The following is a 21,033-nucleotide window of genomic DNA, read 5'->3' as shown; positions in this document are numbered from 1 at the left end:
AATTGCCCCCTTTTCAGTCCCTTTTCTTCCCAGTAGGTGGGTTTTTTTTCCGCCCTCAGCTTATTTCATTCTATATTAGCCCCATGCCCCTCCCTGACCTTTTGAACTCAGGCCTTCCCTGGTTCATTCTGGCCTCATGAGGTTTGGGTTTCTGCCCTGCCAGGTTCTCTTTCTGGGTGCCTATACCTCGTGATTTTTTTTTAAACTTTTCTTGATTCGAAGATGCACAGAGTTCATGGTGGTCTCTGGAGAGTTATATTAACAATACAGGCTGACATGTATTCTCAGCCCTGGAAAATGGGTAAGCTGGCCTTTTCACCCCAGGGGCGGTCTATGAGGTGAGAGAGGGTGACCTCCTTGTCTGCAGGGGTGAGATGCAGAAGTTGGAGGCCAGGGTCACTTGTCCAGGTCACCCAAAGCCAGGACTAGAGCTGGGCCCACCCACCAGCAAGAAGCCCGTCCCTCTACTATCGGGGGAGGGGTCACCTCTGCTCCTGTCCAGAATGCTTTCCCTGAGCACGTAGGCAGTGTTTTGTAAAAAGGTTCAAATATTTAGTCCTTTAATCTTCACATGGCCAGCAGGGGAGGAATGCTGATATGTGAGGGAACTGAGATCCAGACAGTTAAGGATAAGATGAAAATTCCCAGTGGGACAGGGAGACAGGCCCCCATTCATCTCGGCCTGGGAGTAGGGAAGACAGACAGCCTTGGAGCGAGCCTGGGGATTTAAAATCAAGTCCTGCACTGAGCTGCCACTTCCAGCTGGGTATCTTGGTCAAGTCACAGGACCTTGGTGAACCAGTTTCTCTTCTGTCACATGGATTCTGCCCTATTTTCCGCAGTAGTACAGATAACTGAGGGCTTCCCTCATAACTAAGTTGGTAAAGAATCTGCCTGCAATGCAGGAGACCCGGGGTCGATCCCTGGGTCGGGAAGATCCTCGAGAAGTAAATGGCAACCCACTTCCGTACTCTTGCCCGGAGAATCCCATGGACAGAGGAGCCTGGCAAGCCACTGTCCATGGGGTCGCAAGAGTTGGACACAACTTAGTGTCTAAACCACCACAACCACGGATAACTGAAATCAGGAACAACAGGGTGCCTCATCCCATGTTAGGGTCATTAAAAAGTTCCCTGTAACTTGATCGAGTTGTCTTGAAGGCTCCGGGGTTAAGAGCTGGATGGGTGAGTTGCAATGAAGGCTGGGGAGGGTCCACCCAAGGCCAGGGGCAATTTCTCTGGTTCACTGGTTATTGTTGTTCAGTTGCTAAGTCGTGTCTGATTCTTTGTGACCCCATGGACTGCAGCACGCCAGGCTTCATTATTCTTCACTATCTTCTGGTTCACTGGGCTTCTAAGCTTATCCCTGAAAACTGCAGCAGGAAGGTCAGGGAAGCCCCCTTCTCCAGAAAGTAGTGGGGGACAGCATCCTCCACCTTGTATCTCAAGGACAAGAAGACTGACAAATACCAATCAAGTCTCATCCCAGTTACCATTTATTCCCCTGCCCTCTCCTGGTACCCCTGAACTACTCTATCCAGGAAACTCAACAGATCTGAATCCCAGGCCCTTTTGCTGTCCCAGGCCCCATCAGTTCTGAGAAATCATCACCACAACCCCACCCCAAGGCCAGGAGGAGGGGTGTAATAGTCACTGGAGAGACCACACAGCATCTGGCAGGAAGGCAGGCTCTCCTACTGCAGCAGTCAGCCCTCAGGACCTGGGGTGACCAGCCTCAGATGACACTGGTCCTACGGGTGGCCCGACTCTGCTCCGAGGGGCTGGCCTTGATGCCGTTGCTGAAGGAGGAGCTGGGGGCCACAGGCCGCAATGGGAGCTCACGGAGGTGCCACTGCCGCCACTTCTTCTGAACTTCCAGCTGCACCTGCCCCCAGAGACCAGGAGTCAGCCAGGAGGGAAGGGAGATCTTTGCCCGGGTCCTGCTTTTTCCTCTGGGGCCTCAGGACAGGCTTTGCCACTCCTGCCTGGAGGGCATGCCTTCCCCTCCACTCAGATTTACCATTTTCAGCCCTGACATCCATAGGTACTGAGGGGTCCCTTTCCCTTGAGACCTTTCACCAGCAACCTCAGCAAACCTATCCTGAAGAAGGGGCCTGTGATCGTTCCACAATCTCCAGATGGTCACCTGGGACAATTGGACATGTCCCCATGAAGCCTAGCTTTCTAGCTCAGAAACTCATCTAGGGACCAGGGGGCTACTCTTTGGAATTTCCTTCACAACCCCCAGCTGCAGCAGCAAAGCATTTTTGGCTAGGTTTGTTGCTTGACTTTTGGAAAAATATCAGAGGCTACTCCCATTCAAGTGGGGTGAACCAGATGATTGACAGCCACAGGAAGGGTTTATTGGCATGCAGTACCGTGTTCAGCTAACATCAACTGCATGGCCTCTGTGCCAGGAGCCTCCTGATCTGACCCAGATGCTCTGGGCAAGCGCAGAGACTGAAAGTTAAGTGTGCAGCTCTCCCAACCCTGCTCAGCAGTCACACTCTCTGGAGGTCTCTGAGGATGGAGGGGCAGACGTTTCACCTGAGTCACTCTCTTTACAGATAGGAAGCCCTAGGCCCAGATCAGGGCAGTGACCAAGGTCAATTCATCAGGCAACCAGCAGTCAGTGGCCTCAGTTAGGGTTGGGGTGCCTGCACTTTCCATTTCCTGAATTTGCCTGAGGGTTAGAATCACCTGGAGTGCTTGTTAAAACATTCTCAGCCTCCAGCCCAGACCTCCGGGATGCATTTTTGCCTGTTTAGAAACAAGTTAGGACCCAGCAGTTGTTTTAACGAGGCCTCTGGGTGATTCTGTTGCTCCCACTACGTGAGCTCAGACTCCTGGAAGACAGATCTGAGAGCCAGGAGACCCTGGTCTCTCCCACCCACACCATACCCCGCTCCCCGCCACCCTTTCCAGGTAGCCCTTCTAAACCACAATCCAATGACAAGGGAGCTCCCCAGGCAAGCAGAGCAACCCCAGAACACTCACCTCCCCATTGAGGAAGCAGTAGAGGACGGCCACCACCAGGCCCTGTGGAGGAAGCGGGGGCAACAGGATTGGTGAGGGGCTCCAGCATTTGGCGTCCTAGTGGCCTGGGGTCCTTTCATCACCAGCCCCAGGCTCACTTCTCCCCACGACTATTCCAGAGCCTTCCCACCTCTCTCCTACCCCAGGGGGAATAGGGGCTTCCTCTTCTGCCCTGCAGTGCGCCCAGCTGTGCTGGCGTCATCCACACAGACTGAGACCCTTAGGGGCAGGAATGACCCCGGGACCAGGGAGGTGCCCTGCGCCAGGGTGGTGTCTGTCACATTAAACAGAGGCTGCTAACTCAACCTCAGTGACCAGGCAGGTCCTGGGAATTAGTAAGGTGGGCCATCCGGGAGAATCAGGAAGCGATGGCACATGAGGTTTGTCCATCCCACCCAGAGCTCCGTTCTGACCACACAGTCACACATTTGTCTTTCTATCTGAGTAGGTGTCCCTGTTTAAACCTCTCCAGATTTCCGGCTGGTCCTGCAAACAAGCCCACCCAGACCCAGGGGTTCACATGGCTGCTCCACCTGCTCAGCTCCAGGCAGGATGGGCATGTCTCAGGTGCCACCTAGCCCTGCTTCTCCTGGTTGACCTCCCTTATTAATTCCAGTGACCTGCCTGGTCCCTGCGGCTGAGTTAACAGCTTCTGCTTAATGCAAGTGAAGTCTGAGCAGAGCTAGAGTGCAGGTCTCAGCCAGCGAACAGGGGGCCTGACTCCCCACTCACATCTCCAAGGTCAGAGGCCTCAGGGCTACGTTTGCTTTTAAGTTCCCTGATGGGGTGGGCGTCATGCCTATCAGGACCCTCCCTTTCCCATATCTGGACTCCTCTTTTCCCAATGAAATCCCCAGAATCCTGGCATGGAGCCCACCAGGCAGGGACTCCAGGCTGAGATGTGGGATTTAAGACCTAAGGCTTGTACGGAACCATGAGCTTTCAACAGGGTCTAGCAGTCTGGATGTCCGGCTCACCTAAGGACCCTCAAGGGCCAGCCTGCCCTTCCTAAGAGGCCCTGCCCTCAGGCCTCCTTGGCTGGTGAGCACCCTGCCCCACAGAGGCCTGGGTGCCACAGCCCTGACTGCAGGTATCCCGACCTCTCCTCCCAGTGCCAACCAGGCCTGCTCCTGGCTACTTAAGACATGGACAGGACTCCAAAGAGGGATGAACCAGCCTGTTTACAGTGGTTTTCATACACGAAACTGCTCTGGGATCCCGGCATTCTAACAAGAGTTTTAGAGACAAACTGGAAGGATCTGCTCTGGAGTTTCAGACATGGATGATGTCACACAAAACAGGAACTATGGGGATGGGGCAGGAACATGTACTCAGGGCAGCGGTTTCCAAGTTTGGCCGCACATGAGGATCACTTGGGAGCTCTGGCAGGTGCACTCTGTGCCCTGAATCCGAATGTCTGGGGTGGTACCAGCAGCAGCTCTGAAAGATCCCCAGTTGGTTCAAATGGGCATCATTGACTAGGAGTTGCTGTCAGAGAGTGTGAAAGGCAGGCTTTTCAATAAACCAGAGTTGGATTTGGGCCACAGCATAGCCTATGTAATCGTGGCTTCTGGGTTCCAGGTGCTTCACTTAATCCTTGCCAGAGCTCTGGAAGGTAGGCAGGGAGGATCCCTGCTTCCAGGTGAGGGTCCTGAGTCACGGGTTTCGGTGGGCCTGGAGCTGGAGGTCAGGCTGCTGTCCCTCACTGGACCAGGGTTGCCTGGCCTCAGAGATGCGGAGACACAGTCTCTCTGTTCAAGTGAGGGCAGGTCGTGCCCCAGGTAAGCAGAGGGTGGCCTCCCACAGCCAACAAGTTTAGGAAATGCCAGTTTTTATACAATCATTAAAAACGCAGTCTCTGAAGAATTTTAGTGAGCCGGGAAAATGTTCATGATGGAATGATAGAGAATTAAATATAACAAGGAGGGTTAAAAAACCACACATCATGATCTCAATTACATGTGTGTACCTGTGTGTACATGTGTCTGTCTTCTTGGATAGAAAGGAGACTTAGAAGTAAACACACCATTTTGACAGAGGTTATTACATTGGGTTATGAGAGTTTGGATGAATTTGCCTTTCTATTTTAACTTCTCCTTACTTCAAAATTTTCCTCAGTAAGCAAGTATTTCTATAATTAGGAGGAGCTGACTCTGCAACCCCGTGGACTGTAGCCTGTTGGGCTCCTCTGTCCATGGGATTCTCCAGGCAACACTATTAGAGTGGGTAGCCATTCCCTTCTCCAGGAGATCGTCCCAACTCAGGGAACGAACCCAGATTTACGTACTACAGGCGGATTTTTTACTGTCAGCCACCAGGGACTCCCCTAATAAACATCAGTCTTTAGAAATATATGACAGTGATAATGGTATTGTGGTTCTGCGTGTATCCTTTAAGTTCTTGTCTTTCAGAAAGTATATACTAAAATGTTTACATCTGAAATAACATGATGGCTTGAGTTTGCTTAAAATGATGAGAGATGGGGAGTGGATGGAGGTGAAATAGAACAGGTCACAGAAAGGTAAGGGCTACATGCAGGTTCATTATATTGCTTATTTGATTTTTGTATATGGAAAAAATTTCCATAATACAGAATTTTTAAAATGTTTATTATATCACTATGCTGCTGCTGCTGCTGCTAAGTCGCTTCAGTCGTGTCTGACTCTGTGCGACCCCATAGAGGGCAGCCCACCAGGCTCCCCCATCCCTGGGATTCTCCAGGCAAGAACACTGGAGTGGGCTGCCATTTCCGTCTCCAATGCATGAAAGTGAAAAGTGAGAGTGAAGTCGCTCAGTCGTGTCTGACTTATAGCGACCCCATGGACTGCAGCCCACCAGGCTCCTCTGTCCATGGGATTTTCCAGGCAAGAGTACTGGAGTGGGGTGCCATCGCCTTCTCCGTTATATCACTATATATATGAATGTATAAAGTATAATAAAATGATATATATGTTTGTATTTGAACAATGGTTCTTTATTTTAAAAAAAACACCCTTAAAGATCTTTTTTTTCTTTGTAAACATTCCTATGGGCTGGATAATGCACAAGCTGGAATCAAGATTTCCAGGAAAAATATCAATAACCTCAGATACACAGATGACACTACCTTTTTGGCAGAAAGCGAAGAAGAACTAAACAGCTTCTTGATAAAAGTGAAAGTGGAAAGTTTAAAAGCTGGCTTAAAACTCAACATTCAGAAAACTAAGATCATGGCATCCTGTCCCATCATTTCATGGCAAATAGATAGGGAAACAATGGAAACAGTGACAGACTATTTTGGGGGCTCCAAAATCACTGCAGTTGGTGATTGCAGCCATGATATTAAAAGACTCTTGCTCCTTGGAAAAAAGGCTATGACCAACCTAGACAGCATATTAAAAAGCAGAGACATTACTTTGCCAACAAAGGTCTGTCTAGTCAAGGCTATGGTTTTTCCAGTAGTCATGTATGGATGTGAGAGTTGGACTATAAAGAAAGCTGAGTGCCGAAGAATTGATGCTTTTGAACTGTGGTGCTGGAGAAGACTCTTGAGAGTCCCTTGGACTGCAAGGAGATCCCACCAGTCCATCCTAAAGGAAATCAGTCCTGAAAATTCATTGGAAGGACTGATGCTGAAGCTGAAATTCTAAGACATTGGCCACCTGATACGAAGAACTGCCTCAATGGAAAAGACACTGATGCTGGAAAAGGTTGAAGCAGAAGAGGATGACAGAGAATGAGATGGCTGGATGGCATAACCGACTCGAGAGACATGAGTTTGAGTGAGCTCTGGGAGTTGGTGATGGACAGGAAAGTCTGGCATGCTGCAATCCATGGGGTCACAAATAGTCAGACATGACTGAGCGACTGAACTGAAATGAACTAAAACATTCCTATGGGAACATTTAGGAAAGTGCTTTTAGTTTTCTCTTAATAAGCACGTCCCCAGAGAGGAGCCAAATGGCCTTCCATTGGGTAGTCTGTAGCCCTAGCCACAGGCCTATTTCCAGAGACAGGAAGTCCCCATCTATGCAGTCCTGGGTCTCCAGGTTCTCACTGGGGTCACTATCCACTTCTGGCAGCTAGGTCAAGACCTTCCACCCACCTTTGGACAACCCCGCCCACCTGATAAAAAGGGCCATGGTGAGCCCAACCTTCCCCCATGTTCCATGGAAGCTTCCTGATCCAGAGAAAAAGCTCATGGATTCTACACAGAGACTAGATCTCCAGGGGTCTGGGGTGTTGGCGAGAGTCTTTGGGCAGAGAAGAGGCTCAGAAGAGTGTGGCAGGGACAGCCCTGAGGTGGGGTCTGCAGGCATGGGTTAGGGCCAGACCCCACTCAGGAATGCATTTCCAGTGATGTGTCTTCCCTGGAACCTGAGCAGGACAGGGGCAGATGATCCTGGGCACACCCTATCCCAAACAGAACTCCAGGAATTAGGGAAGCACCCAGCCTCACCCTGAGGCCAAGGCCTGCCCAGGTGAGGAAGTCTCTGTGGATGGTCTGTGTGTTGATGACAAGCTGGCTTCTTTAGGAAAACCCACTGGGAGAGATTTCTCTCAAGCCCCAAAACTGTAATCCTAGGCTTTCCCTGGGAACCAGGCTGCTTGCTTCTAAGTCTTGAAACAGAGTATGTTTCTGACTTTGCTTTGGCTACTGGGAAGCTCCAGACCAAAATTTATGACACACTTCTCCCCTCTTTAGAGAACTTCATCAAATTTGTTTCTGTGTATGAACTAAATCTTGGCTTTATTTTCTTTATTCACTGATCCCTCATCTGCTTATTTTTTGTCCTTTGTATGTTTTCTCTGAAAGTTACATCATATTATTTTTGGAAGGAGATAGTTATGAGTAAATAAACAAATAACATTGTGAAGTTTGGGGTTCATGTTAAAAGTCTCTTCTGGCCAAATAGGTTTACTATATTTTTTAACTACAGCATTTTGATGAATTAGTAGGTAGGTCATTTCTCCTCTCCCCTTTATCCCTTTTTTTAAAGTTGGTTTTTATTTTTAGTAAATTGTGTATGTAATTTGTTTCAAAGAGTCAAATGTCTCTTGTCACCAAAACAAAAAGAAAAGAAAAAAACAGTAGCCTCCTGACCTCCTTGCCCCCGTTTCCTGTTCCTCAGACTTGGAACTCTCCTGACTGATTCTGCATAATATGCTGATGTGGTTACTTCTGGATTTTTCAGCTTGGGGCATTTTTCTGGACTTCCCAGTGTGCAGATGAGGATACTCTTCTAAAGAGCCTTCCAACCCACCCTCCTCTTCCGCTATGCTCATCTTCTTGCCCCCTCCACTCCTCAGTGCTTGCGTTGTCTCTTACTGAGAGCTGTGTGATCTAGTGCACCAGGGTTACATTCCCGTCTGTCCTCCCTGGAGTCAGTCTCTCTCTCCTGAGTTGCATCTCCCAACCCCATATGACATATGACTGGTGGGGAACTTGGGACCCACTGAAGGTCACACAGTACAGTGAAGTCCTGCCCCTGCCTCTCTTGGGTCTCTGCCAGATGAGGCATTCCTCTGCCTTCAGGAAGATCTGGGTTTTGGCCTCTCTAAGGAGAAAGAATGCCTCCTTTCACCTTAAAGTCGCTGTCCCTGGAGCTTACCTGGAAAGAGCCAAGGGCCAATTCAAAAAACAGCTGGATCTCCATGGCATCTTCAGGGGAGAAGGCGAAGATGATGTAGTGGATTCCGAAGAGGGGGATCAGCAGGAGGGTGGACTTGGCCAGACGCCTGGAGACAGAGAGGCACTGCAGTCTCGGGCAACCCCACACCCACAAGTACCCCCATCTTGCCTGACTGCAGGAGGCTCTGCCACAGTGTGCCCACTGCTTGTTTGTTTAACTTTCATTTTGGAAAATCTCCAGCTTCCACATACCCAGTACCTGGATTCAACACTTATCAGTCCATGGCCATTCTCCAAACTCTTGGATTATGCAACCTTATCAGTAAAATGCTTTGAACCTGTAGCCACAGGAATAACTCTATAATGTATGTGCAAGTGTTACTATTAAGATATCACACACCATCTAACATTATTAGCAAAGCCGCCGTTCTCATTTGTTGGATAATGAATATCTGTAAGGAGAAGCTCTTTTGTTTTCTTCCCAGGGTAATTTTGTTGCCAAATTTAGCAAACAAAAATACAGGATGCCCAGTTCAATTTGAATTTCAGATAAACAACAGATAGTTTGTGTTTGTTTGTTTGTTTTTGGTGTAGGTATCAAAAAAACTATTAGCTGTTTATCCAAACCTCGGATTAAACTGGGCATCCTGTATTTTATCTGGCAACTTTATTCTTGATTCCGAGCATGACCCTACTTCAGAGCCACTGCTCTAAAGATACCCTAGGAAAATCTGTCATCAAGTCATCCAGGCCTCTGTCGATTCTGAGAACTCAGAACATCACAGAGAAAGCCTCTGGTGGACACTGATTTGTCTTTAACATTTGTCGTGGGCTGAACTGTATCCCCCTCCCCACAAAAAAAAATTTCAGTTGAAGCTCTAACTAACCCCTAGTACCTCAGAATGTGACTGTATATGCAGATAGGGACTATGAAGAGGTGATTAAATGAGGCCATCAGGGTGGGACTGTAGTCTAATCAACTGGTGTCCTTTTAAGAAGAGATATGGGGGTTGCACATGTATAGAGAAAAGGTTATGTGCTGCTGCTGCTGCTAAGTCGCTTCAGTCGTGTCTGACTCTGTGCGACCCCACAGACGGCAGCTGACCAGGCTCCGCCGTCCCTGGGATTCTCCAGGCAAGAATACTGGAGTGGGTTGCCATTTCCTTCTCCAATGTGTGAAAGTGAAGTCGCTTGGTCGTGTCTGACTGGTAGCGACCCTGTGGACTGCAGCCCACCAGGCTCCTCTGTCCATGCGATTTTCTAGGCAAGAGTACTGGAGTGACTTGCTATTGCCTTCTCCAAGGTTATGTGAGGACCCATCCAAAAAGTGGCTGTATACAAGCCAAGGAGTGAGGCCTCAGGAGAATTCAAATCTGCCAACAACTTATTTCTAGGCTTCTAGCCTCCAGGATAGTGGGGAATTAAGTCCAAAATCACTGCGGATGCTGATTGCAGCCAGGAAATTAAAAGACGCTTACTCCTTGGAAGGAAAGTTATGACCAATCTAGATAGTATATTAAAAAGCAGAGACATTACTTTGCCAACCAAGGTCTGTCTAGTCAAGGCTATGGTTTTTCCAGTGGTCATGTACGGATGTGAGAGTTGGACTGTGAAGAAAGCTGATCGCCGAAGAATTGATGCTTTTGAACTGTGGTGTTGGAGAAGACTCTTGAGAGTCCCTTGGATTCAAGGAGATCCAACCAGTCCATTCTAAAGGAGATCAGTCCTAGGTTTTCATTGGAAGGACTGATGCTAAAACTGAAACTGCAATACTTTGGCCACCTCATGCGAAGAGTTGACTCACTGGAAAAGACTCTGATGCTGGGAGGGATTTGGGGCAGGAGGAGAAGGGGACGACAGAGGATGAGATGGCTGGATGGCATCACCGACTCGATGGACATGAGTTTGAGTGAACTCTGGGAGTTGATGACGGACAGGGAGGCCTGGCATGCTGTGATTCATGGGGTCGCAAAGAGTCGGACACGACTGAGCAACTGAACTGAACTGAAGTTTCTCTTAATTAAGTTAGCCACTTAAGTCACCACTTTAGTGGTGTCTTGTTGTGGCAGCCTGAGCAGACTAATACAGCATCTTTCTTGACCATCTCAAAGGTTTTAAAGTATTTTTGAATCACATTATCTTGAAAATCTGGTGAAGGTCTAGTGAAAGCTGGAAAATACGCAGTTGACCCTTGGTACCCATGGGGATTGGCTCCAGACCCTCTGCAGACAATGAAATCCTTGGATGCTCAAGTCACTTATATGAAATGGGGTATTTGCTTAAAGCTATGCACTGCTGCTGCTGCTAAGTCACTTCAGTTGTGTCCAACTCTGTGCGACCCCATAGACTGCAGCCTACTAGGCTCCCCTATCCCTAGGATTCTCCAGGCAAGAACACTGGAGTGGGTTGCCATTTCCTTCTCCACTGTGTGAAAGTGAAAAGTGAAAGTGAAGTTGCTCAGTCATGTCCGACTCATAGAGATCCCACGGACTGCAGCCTACCAGGCTCCTCCATCCATGGGATTTTCTAGGCAAGAGTACTGGAGTGGCTTGCCATTGCCTTCTCCGAAACCTATGCACATGTCCCCATATATTTAAATAATCTCTAGATTACTTATAATACCTCATACAATGAAAATGTTTTGATTTGGATTTTTCCCCCCAAATATTTGCAATCTCCAATCCAAGGTTGGTTGAATCCTTGGATGCAAAACACACAGATAACAAGGGCCACTGTCCCCATAAAAACTTGAATTTGGGCCCCTGACTCCCTAGCCTTATCCCAAGGGTGAGATATCTGCCTACAGGGGTCCTGCTTGGATTTCTTTTCTCCCCCCTTCTAGGGCAGTTCTGTGGAGAGGAAAGGATCCACTCCTCCTTCCCTCCACCCCACTGTAAATCCCCTGGGATAAGGTCCCAGTTCTTCCTCCTCTACCTCTAATAGTACCAAGCACCAGCTGGGTAAACAGTAGGTGTTCCATAAATGCCTGCTGACTGACTGAGTGCCTGTCTTTGCCTTCCACTTACTTATAATGGTTCACTTCATTTCCTCTTGTTTCTTGAGTTCTAAGTTTTCTCATCAGGATTCTTAGAATGTTTATAAAAAGGATGAAGTTAATCTGTAAAACACAAGACAGAGGTGAGGCCAAAGATGATCTGCTTTCCGGCCACCTCTCCTGGCCCCAGCCCCAGGCAGGGAAGGCAGTACAACCACAGCAGGACAGCACGTCACGCCCTCCAGCACACCCAGTCCTGGAGAAACACACTGTCTTCCATGGCTCAGCCTCCACTCCTGGGCTGCAGGAGCTCTGAGATCTGCTCAGATGCAGGGTGGATCACTCACAATTGGAATGTTTTGGAATCTTATTAAAATGCAGGCCTGAGATTCAGCATTTCTAGCAAGCTCCAGGGAATGAATGCCAAAGCTGGGCCTTGGACTACGCCCAAGTAGCAAAGGCTTTACAAGCAGAGGTTTTCAAAGTTTAAGGTGCAGATTGCTGGGCTCCGCCCCCAACAGTTATGGTTTAATTTGCTTTTTCTTTCTTACTTTCTTTTAGATGCAGCTTGCAGAATCTTAGTTCCCCCACCAGGGACCAGTGAAAGCCTGGAGTCCTAACCACCAGACCACAGGGGAATTTTCATTCTTAACAAGCTCCCCGGTGAAGCTGCCAGTTTAGGGACTACATTTTGAGAACCACTGCTTCAGAGACTCACAGTTGCTCTGCAGCTCAATCACCAACCAGCTCCAGGAAGCCTTCTTGATCACCTCCTTTTCCTGATTTATTGTAGTTAGGGATGATGCTACTTGTAAGGGCACTTGAAATACTTGCAAAGGGCCAAGTGCAAGCATCTGTGTGTGTCCATTAACTGCCAATTCAATCCTGCCTTTCTAAAGGACAGTGATCAGAGTCTGTTTCTCTTGGCGTCCTTTCCCCTACTCCAGTGCCCAGTGCCAGCCACACTACGAGGTTGCCCATATAGCACCCTCTCTCCTCCCCTCACCCACCAGCTCCAGAATAATTTTGCAGAAGCAGGGATCAGTGGAACTGACTGGGCGGGCAGCCTCATTGTTCAGATGAGTAGCCTGGGGGTCTAGGGCCGCTTGCCAGAAGACACAGGATTAGTGGCGTGTCTAGGACCCCAGCTCAGCACCCCTGGTCAGGACACTTCTCAGCTAACTCTTTGTGCATCTTGCTCTAAGCTGTTCATGGTGTAAACTAACAAAGGCTCTTTTATTTTTTGCCTTTGAGTTGTATTTAATAGGAAGCATTTGAAAGCAAAAGGGAAAAATTTAACTATCCCAAGAATGAATCTTAAATAGTGGAATTCTGGGCCCCGTGACAGGCTGGGAGAGAGATACTTGGCATCAGGAGTGCCCCCTCCCCCACCAATATCCTCAATCACTAGAGAGACCCCAGTCTCGTGAAATCAGCCTGGACCCTGGGGCTCTCCTGGGCTGGCCTGTCAAAGTCCCAGAATTATAGCAAGGAAACTGGCTCAGTATTTAGCAGCTATTGCACAGCAGTTGATCAAATAATTTCAAGTGACACTGGAAAGCTTACATCTACTGCTAAGGGAAAAAAACAAACTAGGACACAAAACTATAATAAGCATTTTAAAAAAGTACATGCACTCAAAGAAAATTACAGGACAGAAAAGCACAGCATCATAATGTCCATCTAGGTGCTACAAATATGGGTGATTTTATTCCCTTTTTAAAAATACATTTTACATTTTTCCATTTTTATATGAATTCTATTACTATTATTTTAGAAGTGAGAATATGTTTTGATTTAACATAAAACAAGTACATTCTTTGTATAACATAATTAGTGATAGAACAGTCAATATTTTTCTGCCATATTATTATGCTAATAAAAATGTTCAGACATTATTTAAATGTGACAAGCTGACAAAAAACAACTTTTGATAAACAATAGCAGATTTAAGTATACAGTTTTCAGTGTATTAAAACTGCAATAGGAAATGAAAGCTTACATCCTTCACTATCCCTTAAATTTTAATTTAGTCAGATTAGAAAACACTATGCTAAAGTTGGCCTAATCAAAATTATAATCAAATTATTTATTTATTAACACAAAGTGACTTTGGGGAGCAATGTCTCAGGCAGCAGAAATAAAGTTGTGCTTAAAGTACTAGACACCCTCTGTACTGGTGATAACTGTGCATTACGACCATATTAGACTCTACGCTGCTAACCCTAACTCCTACCCTGAGTGGTTCCAAATTAATGAATGACCTGCACACCCTCTAAGAGAAGCGGAAATAGGGAGAAGTCATCATGCTCTCCTGACCTATTCAGTGGCCTATCATGGCTGCTACTCAGATTTCTCTACAATTTCCAGCTCTCCTGTTGTGAGTTGAGATAATAGGGAAGATAGTGTAAAATTCTACTCTTTTTAGTTTGTTTGTTTTTTGGCCATACCATGCAGCATACAGGATATTCAGTTCCTCGACCAGGGATTGAACCCATGACCCCTGCATTTGGAGCGCCAAGTCTTAACCACTGGACCACAAGGGAAGTCCCAAATTTTACTATCCACCCCCCCACCCCCACCAATTCTACTATTTTTGAAAAAAAAAGGAAAGTGGTTATGGGATGGCCCCTTCAACCAGCCACACAAGGCAAGCCAGCCAGCTAGTGGAAGAGGAGGTTGCTGCCCCGTCTGACCCTCCTGTGAGCCTAGGAAGGGCACTTCCTGTCACCTGGTTCTGTAGTCTTGGCATCCCTCTGAGACTGTGCACATTACTTAGGAAAAAGGCCGCCCCAGTGCACCCCACCCTCCCCATGGATCTTCCTTATCCTTAGCTACACCCACAGGCTCAGCTACAGGGCTCTGGACTGCAGAGCAGAATCACCTGGGAACTTAAAACCAAGTCAAGCACCCAGGCCCCTCCCCAGGACAAGGAGAGCCTGAAACTCTGCTATCAGTATTTTTTAAAGGCTCCCAGGTTGACAGGAGAGCAAAGGTGAGCAAAGGTTGAGACGCCCTGAACTGCCCTATCTAAGAGTCACTCCTGAATCTCGCCCCTGGGGCCACCCCTCCAGGCCTGCCCTCCTGCCCCATCACATCACCACAGAGGCCAAGACCACAGCAGCCTTGACTTTCCCCAGGTGCTACCCGCTCCATGATCCTGGCTCAGTGAGTCTGCCCAGTTCAACCAGAGAATGCTTAGAAAAATGATCAAGATCTAACCTTCTGAACCAGTGGAGGCAGAATCTCAAACAACCTGAGCCAGCCACTCCAGGTAAGGAAGCTCTGCTCGGTACACTGAAGCTGCTCTCAGTGGACAAGGCCAAGGCAAGCTTTTGCTCTGGCCTCGCTCCCCTCCCCTTTGACAGTCTCTGGGGCAGGGCTCCTAGACCCTCCTGCTGCTGCCCAGCCTCTGGAAACTCTGGTTTATTCCTCCACACACCTGGAGGCAGCAATGCTTGCCTTGCCAAGGCCCTCCACCCTGCAAGCCTGTCACTGTTCTGGTCTCTCCCATTGGAGCCTAGATCAGCGGGGCGAGCTACTTACCAGGATGGAGAGGATCACAGGCCCTCGGATGACCCACCAGATGGACGCGTTGGCATTGATGTCCCAGCACCTAGGGAGGGACAGCCAGGCATCACTAGGAGTGGGGAGCTGGGCTGACCAGAAAAGACCTGTTCTCAGAGGTGCCCTTTGCAGGGAGGACTACGTTGTGGTCCTGCCCCCTGGAGACTGTGGGCTTAACACCCTTAGGACTGACGGTCTTCTGCTGCCAAGAGCACTGCCAGGAGTGGGGAGCATCCAGGCTCCAGGCAAGCCCAGTGAGTGTCTAGGCAGCAAAAGCACACAAATCTGAGATAGAAGATTCTGGACCCCTGAGCCAAGTGCATGATCAAGATCATTGGGGAGCATGGTGGCCAACAGCAGCCAGGCAGGTGAAGTGTCTGGGTGAGTGTCATGTGACCTCAGCCCTGGGGACATCAGGCACAGGGCTGGGGACATAGGGGACTTGGCAAAAAGACAGACCATGCTTGGTCTAAGGTGGCCACAACTCTGTCCAGCTCATTTTTGCCACAAGGGACCTAGGGAATGTTGACAGAACTTTCCATTTGTTCTAGAGAAATTAAAAATCCGATTATTTTAAAAGAGGGAATTAATTCAATTAAAAAGATTATTTTAGACTGAATTTGGACTGCAAGACACTTATACACCTCGTCCGCCATGGCCTGGCTGTGTCATTACATGGATGAAACACGGCCTCCCATGTGGCCATGCTGCCTCACTACCTCCCCAGCTTCTTTCAAGCTTTCCTTCCACGAGCCCACTTGCAGTAGTCCCCAGGCTCACCCTGTCCCTGAGCCAAATCTTTAGAGAATGAGACTAGATCTCTTTGCACCCATCGGGGATTTGAAGGCTGCTTCTACTCTCCTGCTCTCCTGGGTCTGCAGGATTCAAACATCCCATGTCGGGAGGAACAGAGGAGGGAGCTGCCAGGAAGAGAAAAGCTAGGTTGGCCATTAGAGCTTCCTCCCTGAGCAGCACAGCTCTTGTCAGGCACCTGACCCAAGCACAGAGCTGATTGGGCAGCAGGAGGGTGGCTCAGCATGTATGCAAACACACATCCAGGAGAGCTGGGCACTCAGCAGCCTACACGGCAGAGAACCTGCCTGCGGCTCCAGGTCTGAGACATAGGCCTCTCCTAGATAACAGCTTCAGAGAAGGGTCCATCCTATTGAAAGAACTGGACAATATAAAATATACTCTTGTTACCTCTCCATCCAACAGCTTACCCAACATCTTCCAGAAAGTGCCTGGTGACAGCCCACGAAGCAACAAAGATGGCTGGGGAACCTGAGGGTTAAAAATAAAGGGGGGGGTGGTGGGAAGAAGGGAGATGACTCAATTTTCCACACTCTATGAGAAACAGGACAGTCAGTGACTCTAGGCCAGATAGTGAGCAGATGCTGAGGCCTAGTTGCCATGGAAACCCCCTTGCCATCCTGTGTAAAGTGCAGCTTCACGCTTCAAGGGTGCCAAGGAATCCTTGGGAACTGACGCAGGATCAGATAGATCCTGAAGGCCATTTTGGGGCAGGGGTCTCCTGAAGCTTGGGCCAGACTCTGAAGGACTGCTGCAGGGGAAAAGGGAGGGGACCACGAGCTTGTGGAGGCCACTGGTGGAGCCCCTTTATCAAACTGGGATATTTGGGGAGAGGATACAAGACCACAGGAGATCTATTCGAATATTGATTTGTAAGAACTTTAGCCATTTGACTGGTAATGTAACCTACCGACGTCAATTAAACAAAAATAGATTTTAGACTAGAGACTTGTAATACACAAGAATTTTAAAGACAAAATACAAGAACATTTCCTGACTTCTAGTTGAACATGTTAAGTTGAAGGTACACATCTATCTGTTTCTCACTGACACCCCTTCAAAATGAGAGTAAAAAATTAAAAGGCTACAAGCCTACAGGCCCAAAGAATGGAAAAGTACAGTAGATGAGAGATGTCAACATGCTTAGGAAGCTGGCAGAGGAGCAGCAGCTGACTGATATCCCAGAGCAGAGAAAGCTGAAGCTTGAGTGCTGCATGGGGGTGCCACTGAGAAGGCACTTGCTCTGCACCTCGGGGTGGGCAGCAGGACGGTTTGGAAGCCTGGACAGGAGGCAGGTAACCACTCCAGGTGGTCAGAACCACTCTCCCACAGCCAAATAGTCAGCTGTTCATCTCTGACAGAAATGAATTCTTGGGGGCAACTGAGCCAAGGAGGACTGGGGCTCTGGCCCAGCAGAGGGTGGGTGGGGTTCTCAGCTGAGCTGGTCTACACCTGTGCTGCCCAGTACTGCTGTCTCTCACCACGTGTGGCTTCTGAGCCCTTGCTACGTGGCTGCTCTCAGATGAGATGTGCTAAAAGCACAAGATAACAGATTTGGAAGATCTGGCATGAATAAAAGAATGTAAAATATGTTATTAACAATTTTTAAAATTATACATTGAAAGGTTGATATTTTGGTTATATTGGGTTATATAACATATACTATTGAATTTCACTAATTAGTGAAACTAGTTTCTTTTTACTGTGTTTACTAGAAAATTTTAAGTTATATAAAATGTAACTCAGATTCCATTTCTAATGGACGTGCCTATCTATCCCCTAACTGAGAAGAGCCCTAACCCCCAGGCTGCTCAGTTTTCAGACCTCCAGCAGCCAGGATTCTACACTGTTCCAGCCCTCCAACCTCCACCCTAGGTGGGAAATGAAAGGATTCCTCCCTGGAGGAAGCAAACAGCCTTAAAAAAAAAAAGGGCCTGTAGATAGCCATGCTGAGGACCCCAACACAGTGGCCATTTCCAGCCCTGTCTCCCACGAGAGATGTGACCCAACCCCCAAGCACCACCACCACCCCACACAGACACACACACACACAGACAGCCTTCAGTCAACACTGAAGTGACTCACTCTTAATTATGAATGGTCAAGGTCACCAACATCTGAGGAAGGCTGATTACATAAAAGACAAAGACCAAAACAAGCAGAGAAAAGGAACTCAGAGGAAATAGACCATACAGGCTGCAGGAGGAACTTGAGCAAAACAATTCTAAGGAATATCATCAGAGAGATTAGAGGGAAGATTACCTCTACAAGACACAAACAGGATGTTGAAAACAGGGAACATCCAGAGAACAAGGAAGAGGGCTTGGAAACTAAATATATGATGATCAAGACTTAAAAAAATTCCATAGATTGTCTGGAAGATAAAGACCAGGAATTGCCCAGAACACAGTGTGGAATGAAAAGTATTAATAGGAGGAAAGAAAGAAAATTAGAAGTCAATTCCAGGATGTGAACCATCTGATTAAAAGTTTCAGAAAGAGAGGATAAAAACCAGAGGGAAAAAAAGATCAAAGGGACTGTGTAAGAAGACTGTCCAAGAAATGACAGATGTGAGTCTCCAGATGAAAGGACCGCCACTCACCAGCCAAAAGGATGAAAACAGACTTGCATGGGGGCACATCCCTATGACATTTCAAAACGCAAGGGACAGGGACTTCCCTGACAGGCCAGCGATTAAGACTCCAAGCTTCCAGACTTTCCTGGTGGTGCAGTGGATAAGAATCCTCCTGCCAATGCAGGGGACCTGGGTTTGATCTCTGGTCCAGAAAGATTCCACCTGCTGAGGAGCAACTAAGCCTGCGAGCCGCAAACTGAGCCTGCGCTTTAGGCCCCGAGAGCCACAGCACTGAGGCCTGCACACTCGAGGGCCCTCAAGCCTGGAACTAATGACACCACTGAAGCTCGTGTGCCTAGAACCTGTGCTCCACAACAAGAGGCGCCACCACAATGAGAAGCCTGTGGACGGCAACTAGAGAGTAGCCCCAGTTCTCTACAACTAGAGAAAGCCTGTGTGCAGCAAAGACCCAGCACAGCCAAAGATAAATAAATAAAGCAATGTGTACATGTCAATCTCAGGCAAGGGTTTAAAACAAAGACTCTGCACTTACACTGCAAGGGGTATAGGTTCCATTCCTGGTTGAGGAACTAAGATCCCACATGCTGCATTGCACAGCCAAAAAGTAAAAGAAAAAAAAAAAAAATCACAGGGGACAGAGAGAAGATTCTGCAGCTTATATAGAGAGGTGAGTAAAAGCTTGGGAAACAGAATGACATGGCAAGTCCCATAATCAGTCAGTTCAGTTCAGTTCAGTCGCTCAGTCGTGTCCGACTCTCTGCAACCCCATGAATCACAGCACGCCAGTCCTCCCTGTCCATCACCAACTCCTGGAGTTCATGTCCACAGAGTCGGTGATGCCATCCAGCCATCTCATTCTCTGTCATCCCCGTCTCCTCCCGCCCCCAGCCTTTCCCAGCATCAGAGTCTTTTCCAGTGAGTCAACTCGTCGCATGAGGTGGCCAAAGTATTGGAGTTTCAGCTTTAGCATAAGTCCTTCCAATGAACACCCAGGATTGATCTCCTTTAGAATGGACTGGTTGGATCTCCTTGTAGTACAAGGGACTCTCAAGAGTCTTCTCCAACACCACAGTTCAAAAGCATCAATTCTTCGGTGATCAGCTTTTTTCACAGTCCAACTCTCACATCCATACATGACCACGGGAAAAACCATAGCCTTGACTAGACAGATAATACCAGATGCCAAAACAGAAGACCTTCAAAATTCTGGGGAAACAATTTTCAACCTAATTTCTATGCCCAGGAAAACTATAAATTAGGTGTGAAAGCTGAACAAAGATATGTTTAGGGACTTCCCTGGTGGTCCAGGGGCTAAGACTCTCATTCCTAATGCAGGGGGCCAGGCTTCGATCCCTGGTCAGGGAACTGGATCCCACATGCCACAGCTGAGACCTGGTACAGCCAAATAAATAAATATACTTAAAATAAAAAAGATATGTTTAGATACGGAGTGCAAAAGAATGTACCTTCCATGCACTCTCTGTTAGACAGATACTAGAGGATGAACTCCAACACAACCAAACAGTAAACCAAAGATAGGGAAACAAGAAGTCAAGGTACAGGATTTGTGGAGGAAATGAAGAAAAACTCAGTGGGAAGGTTAAGGGAGTGAGTGAGTCTAGAGAATGACCAGAGGGCAGAAAATATCCCCCTCCACCCCAAAGGCTCATATCCTTAGAACCTTAAGTGTGACCTTTCCCTTTCCGGGAAACAAGGTCTTTTAAGGTGTCATTAGTTAAGATGAGGTCATATTTATAGGGGCCTTAATCCAATGTGACTGTTATTTTTTTAAGAAGGCACTGAGACCCACACAAAGAAAGGAGACGCAGAGGGAAGAAGACCATGTAGAGATGGAGGCAGAAATTGGAGTGAAGCTCCTACCAGGCAAAGAAGACCAAGGATTGCCAGAAACTGGGGCAAAGGCATGGAGCATATTGTCCCTCAGAGACCATAGAAGGAATTGGCCCTGCCAAAGCCTGACTTTGAACTTCTGGTCCCCACAGTGGGAAAGAATAAATTTCTGTTGTTTTAAGCCAGTGGCAACTTGCTACAGCAGCCCTAGGACACTAATAGAGCAGGAATAAACCAAACAAATAGGACTGATAGATTATACATTGTTGCCTTTGATGATAGGAAACCTGGCACTGGAGGGTTTTCCAGTTCTGTCGAGAATTTGGGAGAATTAATGACAGCAACAAAAAAGGAATCCATTAAAAATGACTCCATAATTTTGGGATTAACATATACATACCACTATATATTGTCACCCTACTTGTTTAACTTATTTGCAGAGTATATCATGCAAATGCTGGGTTGGATGAAGCACAAGCTGGAATCAAGATTGCGGGAAGAAATATCAATAACCTGATATGCAGATAATACCACCCTTTTGGCAGAAAACAAAGAGGAATTAAAG

General features: G+C 47.7%; 1 protein-coding gene across 1 annotated transcript in view; it reads right to left on the bottom strand.

Annotated features, from left to right (window-relative positions):
* Positions 1 to 1,499: 1,499 nt before the first annotated feature.
* The window catches only part of SCTR (secretin receptor), a 70,903-nt gene continuing 51,369 nt past the window's right edge, over positions 1,500 to 21,033 (bottom strand). The window contains exons 8-13 of the mRNA XM_055397833.2: positions 16,432 to 16,492; positions 15,188 to 15,257; positions 11,673 to 11,764; positions 8,627 to 8,753; positions 2,997 to 3,038; positions 1,500 to 1,884 (exon numbers count right to left, since the gene is read on the bottom strand). Of these exons, the coding sequence (XP_055253808.2) occupies positions 1,735 to 1,884; positions 2,997 to 3,038; positions 8,627 to 8,753; positions 11,673 to 11,764; positions 15,188 to 15,257; positions 16,432 to 16,492 (542 nt within the window). The 3' untranslated portion in view covers positions 1,500 to 1,734. The remainder of the gene's footprint in view (positions 1,885 to 2,996; positions 3,039 to 8,626; positions 8,754 to 11,672; positions 11,765 to 15,187; positions 15,258 to 16,431; positions 16,493 to 21,033) is intronic.

Source organism: Moschus berezovskii, chromosome 2, assembly GCF_049115385.1.
Source record: "Moschus berezovskii isolate FMDL1 chromosome 2, NW_MosBer_1.0, whole genome shotgun sequence".
Classification (NCBI taxonomy): Eukaryota; Metazoa; Chordata; class Mammalia; order Artiodactyla; family Moschidae; genus Moschus; species Moschus berezovskii.
The sequence above is the reverse complement of the archived record's forward strand: the minus strand, read 5'-3'. Positions and strand labels throughout refer to the sequence as shown.